General features: G+C 54.0%; 1 protein-coding gene across 5 annotated transcripts in view; it reads left to right on the top strand.

The window, feature by feature from the left end:
- The first annotated feature begins 2,728 nt into the window (after positions 1-2,728).
- Positions 2,729-9,576, top strand: part of ERBB4 (erb-b2 receptor tyrosine kinase 4) — a 579,191-nt gene continuing 572,343 nt past the window's right edge. For 4 of the 5 annotated variants that reach the window (XM_066999836.1, XM_066999835.1, XM_066999838.1 and 1 more), the window contains exon 1: positions 2,753-2,931. In XM_066999836.1, the coding sequence (XP_066855937.1) occupies positions 2,841-2,931 (91 nt within the window). In that variant the 5' untranslated portion in view covers positions 2,753-2,840. Of the gene's footprint in view, positions 2,932-9,576 lie in introns of all 5 variants that reach the window. The other variant, XM_066999837.1, reaches the window with a different exon arrangement.

Here is a 9,576-nt window from a genome sequence, read left to right as displayed (position 1 = left end):
TTAGCTGTCTTGCATTCCTTTGAGGGGGTCTGGTAGTCTGCACCAGGGTGCCTACTTTCAGCCCCACGCTGCCCCGCATGTGCTGCCTGATGCTGAGCACTCCTCGTTCAAGGAGGCTGACAAGGAGCGTTTCTGTCACGCGGCTGACACATGCCTGCTTTGTTAGATGACACAGGATGCTGCTGTGCAAGGCACAAGTTCTCTCCCATGCTTGCAGCTGAACAATTTGCTGCTGTGACTTAAACGTCCTCCTCCAGCCCCGTGATGGAGAGGAACCCAGCCTCCTCCTCTGGAGCTGGCGATATTTTTCACCACCGTGGCCCTCTTTGTGCTGCTTGACATTGCAACAAGTGGTGAGCAGAAAATGATGCCCTGACCCAAGTACCATTCAAATATGCTCCACAAAACATCTTCAGGAGCTGCTCTGCGCTCTCAAACTCACAGCCCCGTGCAACCTGTTTGTTTTGCTACCTTGTGGCTTCCACAAGGCTCAGGGATGTGTCTCTGCACAACTTTGGGCATGTGCAAAGCCAGGGGTTTGGGAAGTGTGTCTGTTTCTGCAGTGTTCTCTTTCCCAAAGCATGGCACCTTCTGTAAACCAAATGCTCGTGGGCAGTGACATGGGGTGGCACCAGGGGATGTGGTGCTGTGGCCTCTTGCAGGTACTCGCAAACAGTTGCAACCCCCCTGAGCTAGATGTCTGTGGCTGAACACGCTAAAAGGGGAAGCAGTAAAAGGCTGATTTATGCTCTGAGCCACAGAAGACTTTTATTGCTTCTATTTTTATTTTTTAGCATAACTGTCCTGCCCTTAAACATCTGCTTCCTGTGGATGCCACGGGGCTCAGGTGCCCGGTGGTGCTCCGTAGGTTCCCTGTGCTGCTTGCCAGCAGTGAGGTGTCCATCAGCCCCGCAAACCTCAGCGTGGGAAGGGGGCAGCAGCAAGCTCCCTGCCCTCCCATCACTAATCCCTCAGGACTTTTGGAGGTTTCCCCACCGATTACAGTATTTCCCGTCCTTTTCTTTGTGCCCTGCCCTCTTTCAGGGGAGAAAAAAAATCCCAGGCTGCTCTAAATGAAATGTGGATTTAGGAGCTGGACCCTAGGCATACACATTTAAAGATATTGCCCAATTATTTGCCCAATTATTGCTTCATTTTTATTAATTACCATTGGTCTTTGAAATCATTTATGGCCCCTTTTTAATTTAACCTCTCAAGAATATTACTTTAGGAAAAAATGTCATCCCATGAACAATTAGCAAAAGCTACAGGAGTACAATAAAAGGGAATGATGTGGAGCGGGGGGAGATGTTTCAGATAGGCTGGAGTGTGTAAGCTTTTGGGTGAAAAAGACCTTGAAATTCGGATAAAAGTAGAACTTGTATTTAATAAGCACCTAGAGAAAGCGTATGACCAAACAGAGGGAGCGTGCTGCTGCCAGCTGCTCAGGAGGCAGCCCGCTGCCCACCGGATGCCACTGTTGCTCAATATTAAATCACACGGAGAAAAGTCCTGTGGCAAGAGAATATTTGGGGCTTAAGGACACCCTGGCCACCAAACGGAGCTGCACCGTAAAGCTGCAATTTCTCAGCCGGCTGCTTTCGGAAGCCCCACGCTAATAGGCTTACGGTGAGGGAGCCCAGGCGAGGTTCAAAGAAAGAGCTCCTGCAATAAATAAACATGAGGTCAGGATGGGCACCGCAATAATTGCTCGGCATGACAAGATTTGCATAGCAAGCATTAGTGATTAATGTACCGGCGGCGTTCTGGAAGGAGCCGTCGGTGTGCGAGCTGCACCTTCCAGCCCGAGCAATGCATCCACGTGCAGCCAAAGACAGCCAGAGCCTGAGTTTTTTATTTAAATCAGAGGGAGTCTGGGCTCACGGCCTCCGTTTCGGGCGGCACGGGGGGGAGCTCGGCGTTTTGGCTGAGACAGATGCTAAGGGAAGAGTCTGGCTCCAGCCTGGGCTGCCCCAAACCGTGGTTCAACTGCAAGTCCTGAGGGGCTGGAGGCTGCCTGCATCCTGCAGCCTCTCTTCTGAGCCTCCTCTTGGTAGCAGGGCTCTGCTTCCCTGCTGCCACGGGGCGCTGAAGCGTGCACTAAGCCCCTCGCAGCCGCTTTTCTGCAGGGTCCCGCTCCTTCTTTCCAGCTGCAAGGTTGGAGAAAGCGCTGGCATTGGCTTCGGGGTGCGAGGCCGGGGTTTTGCTGGAGACGAGGCCGTGCAGGGTGGTGGCGGGGGGGGTCTGCAGGAATTCCTGGGGGAAACTGTCCAGGCAGCAGGCCTGATGCGAGGGGGGGATCCGAGCATCTCCACGGGGGCTTGCCCATGCTCTGGGACCAGAGCAGGTGCAGGGCGAGTCCCACCTCACCTCGGAGCAGCCTCCCACCCCTTTTGGCCGGGGTGCCCCTGTTGAACACCCCCTCACCAGCAGCCCCCCTGCCGCTTGGGGCGGGGTGTGGGGGGGGGGATGTCAGATCCCCCTCTTCCCCCCCCAAAGCTCCGTCCCGCCGCCACCGCTCCTCCTCCTCTCTACCTCCTCCTCCTTCCTCCTCCTCCTCGCCGTCCTCCTCCTCCTCCTGCTGCTGCTGCTGCTGCTGCTGCCGCCGGCGCTCTCGGTGCGCTCCGCTCCGCGCGTCCCGCAGCGGCGGCCGCCCCGTCGGGCCGCGGAGGGGCGGCGCTGGGGGCGGCGGCGGCGGCGGCGGCGGCGGCGGAGGGGCCGGGGCCAACTTTTGGGGAGGCTGCGCGGGGGATGGCGGCGAGGCTGAGGCTGAGGCGGTGCTGAAGGAGGAGGAGGAGGAGGAGGAGGAAGGAGGAGGAGGAGGAGGAGGCGGCGGCGCGATGCCGGCGGCGGCCGGGGGGCTGCTGTGGTGGAGCTGCTGCGTGCTGGCGGCGGCCGCCGGGGCTCCGCGGGCGGCTGCGGCGCAGGCAGGTGGGTGTTTGCGGGCTGTTTGCGGGGGATGGGGGGGATCTCCCAAACTTATCGGCGCAGCGATGCTCCTAGCCCCCACGCCGGGCGGGCGGCAGGCTGTGGGGTGCCGCTCCGGGGGGTTGTAGGGCCGGGGGGGGGGGGGGACGCGGCGGGGCTCGCCCCGCGCTGAGGGGGCGCAGCGCGCTGAGGGGACCCCGCGGCTCGGCCCCCGGTTCGCGCTGTCCGCCCTGTTACGGGGGGGTGTCCCGGCCGTCGTTGGGGTTGGGGGGGGGATCTAGGGGAAATTATGGTTGGTTTTGGGGGGTTTTGTGGAATTTCGGCCCGCCGGGCGGGCGCGGGGTGCTGAGGGCGCACGCCGGGCTCGGCTTTATGTAAGCGGCCGGCCCTCGCCTCCCTGCCCGCGATCGCTTCCCAGTTCCTCAGATCGGCAGGGGCCGAAGGCTGCTTTCCTCTTCTCTTGCTCTTTTTCTCTCTTTTTTTCTTTTTTCTTTTTTTTTTTTCCCGCGGTGTTGAACGGGGAAACCCCAGCTGAAGGAGCGCTGCGTGCCTGCTTCCCCGAGCCCCGCTCTGGCTTTTCTCCCTCAGCCCCTGACCCGCTACTTTGCCCCTCTCCCGCTTTCCCCGTCCCCTTTCCCAGGAGTTCCCGCTCCGAGCGAGCCCTGCTGGATTTACCCCCCACCAAAGACAGATAGCATCGAGCCGGGCGAGCTCGGCCGCCAGGATCCCCGTCACGGCACAGCCTCCGGTCCCTGCGCCGCGCAAAAAAGCCGCCCCGTCCGCAGGGATGCCAGGGCTGGCGTGACCCTCCCCACAGGAAGGGGCTCGGGGGCTGCCGCTCTGGGTGACAGCGGCTTGTAAGGCTTGGCTCATGCTGCTCAGCGCTAGCCGAAACAGCAGCGTGGGTCGGACAGGTGAGCTTCGATCTGGGAACATTTAGGAGCCCCACAAAAATCTGGGCTCCTCCGGCTTTCGGGGGCCTGAGGTTGGGGCTCTGGCTGCCACCTGCATTTTCAGCACATCAAGGGAGATGAGGACCACCGCTCTCACCCAAAGTTTTCATTTCCTTCTCCCAAGTCTGTCGGCCGAGGCATGAATACATGTTTTTTTTCAATTTCTGCTCTCTCCGTGCTCGGGCATATAATGTTTGCAGTGCACAGCTCGGGGTCACGTGAGCCAAACAGCTTGGGCTGTTACCTGGAAGCTGGCGAGTCTTTGTTCTGCGTGGAAATAGCTGATAAATTAACTCCTTTTTCTGATATATGGGGCTGTTGAGTCGTTAAATAATTACAGCCAAATTAACTTAGTGCCGTTTGAAGTATTCAACTGCTCTGAGAAATTAATTGTACTTCAAATGTTTTGGCAGCGCAATATTTTATTTTATTTTATTTTTTTCCCCCTCTTCCCCTCAGCGAGGAGCCCGTTCGGGCTGGTGCGTGTGCAGGCTTTAATTTCATGCCACTGCTCCTCGCGTGTGCCCTCGGCGAGGTGCAGCCGCCCTCCTGGCACCCCTCCCGCCCCGTCCGCCACGATGTCTGTCCAGAGGTTAAAATTAGGCTGAGCTCCGAGTGCCTTTGCGGAGGCACGATAAGCACTGACCGGGAGCTTCAGCCTGACGCTGCCACCGGCTGACTCGGTCCCTGCACAGGGGACGTCCCGCGGCAGCACGGGTACCGAAGGGGTGCTGGTGGGGACCCCGCGTCATGCTTGGGGGTCCCCGCTCTGGGGGTCGCTGTGTGGTGGCCAGGCCGAGCTGCTGCCGTCCCCAGGTGTCCCCCAAGTGTGCCGCTGGCCAGCGCCGCTCACCGCAGGACATCGGGTCCGGCCCCATCGTTCGGGGCATCCCTGGGGACTGGGGATGCAGCCGGCATCGGTGCCGGGTCGCGCTGTGCAGCCTGCCTGCGTGCGCCCGCCTCGCCGGCACTGCAGAGTGCCCCGCTGACCTCCTCGTGACTTTTTTTTCTTTTCTTTTTAAGGAGACGGTAATTGATGTATATGTGTACGGATGCTGGCACTAAGAGCCGTGCTGGTAATTAACATGAAAACAGTAATAAGGACCTGAAATACATGCCTACGAGTGAGCAGAATGAGACTTGGCAGTAGCAGCTGGCAAAGGGAGAAGCCCTGTCTTTGCTCAGGAGCAATGCTCCCCTTCTAGTTTTTAAGGGATGCTAGAATTGCCATTATTTTTTAGTTAAGTAAATCTAAGCAAACTGCAGCAAGCTCAGTTGCACCTAGAAAGAGCAACCTGTTTGGCAGCATGCAAGTGTTCAATGGGTTTATGGAAAAATTCCCCCAAAAGTCACTGTTGGTGCCACAGAGCCGCTCGTATGGGTGGCAAAACTTTGTAATGGGGTGCCGTGGGGTGCGCGGGGTGGCGTGCCCGCAGCCATGCCGTGTGAGCAGCTCTAGGTGGCAGCAGCCCCCAGGAGCTCCCCGGCAGCGGGACGCGCAGCCTGGAGTTGGAGATGGGATTTCCCGGGCCCTGATTCCCCCCGGATCCCTTCTGCGGGGGCTGGGGGCAGCTCTGGGGGGCTCAGCCTGGAGTGGGAGGCACAGGGAACCGGTCATCCCGTGGGGCCGCATCCCCACCGCCCATGGAAAGCGTAGCCGCGAGCTGGGAGGATAATTCAAAGACTACGCAGTGCTTCGAGTACGCGGCAAAGGGAGCTCAGGCGGCTGAGAGGACTGTGGGTTTTATCCTAGAGGACTTGAGCTGCCCCGTAAGTCGGAACCAGACTGGTGTCTGGGTGCTGAGGGCGGGCAAGTTCACATTAAGTGTGTGCTCTTAGTGGTGTAATAACTCCTGGGGCAAGCTAGGAAAGGGAAAAGGCAATAAAAACACATGCACTTGCTCAAAAGGAGGGTATAGCTTTTTTTTCTCCTTTTTTTTCCTTTTTAAATGCTCAAAGTGGTCCTTTGCTGGAAAGGCAGGTGCTTTGGCACCACGAGGAGCCCTCTCCACGGGAGGTGAGCCCTGCTGGGCTGCACCCTTGGCAAGTACGACCGGCCCTTGTTTTTGTTGACTCAAAGCTTCTCCTTCTGCACAGAAGCGCAGGCTGCTGCTGCTGGGCTTTGCATGCCCACGTAGCTGAATTATCCCACAGGAGGACCGGGGTCTGCCAGGAAGATTCATCGTTTCAGCAGCTTCAGGTGATGTTTGTTCAGGAACTCCTCGGTTTGGAGGAGCTGCGTATACGCTGCGCTCGGTGGCAGCTTCCCTGCGTGCCCACGTGATAAACGAGCGGTCTCATTTCGGCACCTCTGCTGGGCACACGGGCAGATGCCAAGCCTCCTGAAGTCTTCGAACAGCTGCTGCTATATATATATATATATATCCTTTTTTTTTTCCCTCAGCCTGCCAGGAAAACTCTCCCCACTGTGTAAACGGGATGCAAAGTCCAGGGCAGATGAATATTCACGTGTGCGTCGGTGATACCAGGGGTCTGATGCTGGCAGGCATTAGGGCAGCCAAGTCTGTAATTCAAACCACAGGAGCATGTACGATTTGCACCGTCAGAAAACTAGAATATAAATATGACAGTAGAAATGCTAACTGTAAGGATATCGACGTGTATTTGTGCTTTCCAGTGATACCTGCTTTTTGTTTCTATCTTTGAAGCCTATCAAATCTAGCTCCTGCCAGAGCAGTAGATGGGCAAATGAAGTAAATAGTGTGAAAGCAAGCCCCTGAGTTTCAGCAGATGCAGTTCTTCTCGGAGCTATAAAAATATTCAGTCACCATATATGCTTTCTTTAAGGTCAATGCCAGAGATTTCTAAAACGTACCGATTTTGTTTCCTCTTTCTCCTGATGTCTGTGCAGTTGGGTGTACAGTACCCAAGCAGGCAGTTATAACTTGGTCGTCCTTAAATTTCTCCTAACAAACCAGCAACGTGTCCTGTGCTCTTGTCGCATGCCGGTGTGACTTCTGTAGGCATCTCCCAAAACCCAGCTGGCTGTGCATGGGTCCTGAGGACTGTCCCACAGCGATGCAGGGCTCAGGAAGTTTTCTCCCAGAAATAGGGATGTGTGGCTATGGGGTACACGTGCAGCATGGCATTTAGGGGATTTCCTTGCTGCCCATTGCAGGACCGGATCCTGAAGGTTGGGGCATGGTGCAAAGCTCCAGGACCTGCCCACATCCCACTGATACCAGGAGCGTGGCGTGCCTCCTGCTGCTCCTTCCCAAATGGTGTTCCCGGACATTCCCGTCTGGTTTTTCTAGGATGTTCAGGATGGAGCTGCTCTGGCACGCGGACAGGAAGAAAAAATCATCATGCTTAACTTGGTACCCATCCTAATGTTCAATTTCCATTAATTTAAATTACATTGAAATATCGAACGTCTTGGGCGTAAAAGTTTATGGAGCATGGTTAGTACACTAATGGAGTATTTCGGAAATCTTTAAGGTTAGTGTAGCAGCCAGGTAGAGATGCAGGGATAAGGGTTCCTGAGAGTTACTTTGCTTTAACCCCTTTTCCAAAACCTTCCATATACTGGCGACTCTTTATCGGTTGTGCTGCCGCTGCTATCCAGCTACAATTCCAAAATCCCTGATCCTCTCTGCAAGGTTGCCTTGCGGATATTTTTGCTCGTTACCTTTGGCAGCAAAAATGTGTAGATCTAAATTTAAATTTCTGTTTGCTAAGGATATGTGACAGTATCTAGAATTCAGCATTATTTTATTATCTCTTTGAAAGGATAAAAAAAAAGGGCTCATTTATTTCAAGAGATATTTCTGTAGCGCATAAAAATATCAGTGAAGTAGCGAGCATTTTCCAGTTGTTGTTGACTTCAAATTTAGCAACCATTGTCCCCGTTGATATATTTGATGCTCTAAAAATGTGCTTGCCATTAAGTAGGAAGCTGAAGTGATTGGTAGGCAGATAATATTCTTTGGTAGCTATTAATAATGCTCAGAGGATGTATGCATGGGAGAGTATGGAAAAAGCCATGGAATTGTGTAGGAAGGAGGCAAAAATAACGTATGTGGCTGCTTTATTTGAAAGCCACCCGTGTTACTCTGTCTGTACGTACTGCAGCGATTGCTGCCCGAATTAGCTCGTCGCGAGAGGGAGAAACCGAATCTTGAGCAACGTGGTGGTTCTGCTTGGCAAGCAGGGGTCTGAAATTTCCAAGAAAACAGAAAATTTCAAAGTCAATAGGGAGTCAAAGTCAAAATCTCTCCTTTTGTCTGTTCCTCAAGCCCATCCTTTGTGCCGGTGCACTGGCATTGCTGCGGGTTTCTTTCCATGCTTTTCAGCACGGGGCTGCCTCTTTGTGCCCCAGATTTTAAAGCTGCCCTTAAAATCACGCATGTTCGGGTGCTCCCGGGTAACGTGCCCAAAGCCAGGACCAGTTCACACAGCCACGCAGCCTTGATGTTATCCAGGGCTGTATTTCCTGCTGGGAAGATCTTATTAGAAAAATATGGCATTATTAAAGTCTGAGGAGTGGCCGTAACTTTTGCAGCGCTTTAATTGTCCTGGTGCTGCAAGACACACCTCAAGTCAGGGGCTGGGTTTGCTTCTAGCAGTGCATCAAGTGCTGCTGTGAAAGCTTGTTACAGCACACTGTAAGGTGCAGCTGCTGTGGTGTTAATGGGGTGCATGCAGTGCAGGTGGGATTTTTCTTTTTGGGAGTTGCTGAGAGGGACAGGACTGCTTTGTTTGCTGTCCCTTGGTCCAGGGTCCTAGAAAGGAGTCGAAGTCAGGTCTGTACTGCGTGGTTTTGGCTGCCTGAGGGTCTTGGTGTGCAGCTTGAGCCCGTGATATAGCAGCTTCTCAAATAGCCTCTTATGAGCGGTTACGTTTTTGTAGTAACAAAGGATTGGGGACAGTAGGAGAATGTGTGTGTTTTTTTTTTTCTCCCTTCTTGTTTTGGAAGATTTACAACTCAATTCATGCAGCGTTGTTGGCTGCAAGTTTCTTGGTGTTAATTTTATCCTAAAATCTCAGGGCTGTGTGAATCTCATCCTCCCAGAGGGGAAGAAAAGTGAAGACGAGTCAAAACTCCTGTAGCTTAAGAAACAGGAGAGGGAGAGTCCAAGAATTACTGTTTTTGTAACCCACTGTTTTAAACTCTTTTGTAGGATTTAATGCAGGGGCCGCTTGTCTTGTGGCTTTCCAGTGTCTGGCAAACGTTGGTGACTTTGGGGATGGAAACCTGGGTTTATTAGGAACCTAATAGCTGTAGTCTGCCTGCTGCCCTGATGTGTGGTTAAGGCATTAAAATATATGGGTTATGCCTTGTGCTACAGTAGAACAATTACCAGGTGGGTGTCCTTTCGTATTGGAAAATGATCTTGCCAAATTTCTGTTGTCAGCTTGAATCATCTCAGTCATGCTGAAGGCCCACAGAAATGGGGGTGTTGGGGGGGGGTGAGGCATTATAATTAGTGACTCTCTCCAAGCAGGGGCCATCCCGTGGTGTGTGAGTTCTGTAGGTGCTGTCTATCCCAGACTGGTTGTGTCCCTTTGAGTAAAAGCTTTTTGGCCCAGCCCATGTCTGCCCTGGGCTTTTCCTGGGTTAAGAGTGTCCGGATTGTCCAAGGCTACGTGAGAATTGCTGCAGTGCTCGTTTCCATTTGTTTTTTGGGGTCTAGCCTGACTGTTTGATGCAGTGATGTGACAAAATGACATCAGC

The sequence above is a fragment of the Anser cygnoides genome, chromosome 6, assembly GCF_040182565.1.
Source record: "Anser cygnoides isolate HZ-2024a breed goose chromosome 6, Taihu_goose_T2T_genome, whole genome shotgun sequence".
NCBI classification, from domain to species: Eukaryota; Metazoa; Chordata; class Aves; order Anseriformes; family Anatidae; genus Anser; species Anser cygnoides.
The sequence above is the reverse complement of the archived record's forward strand: the minus strand, read 5'-3'. Positions and strand labels throughout refer to the sequence as shown.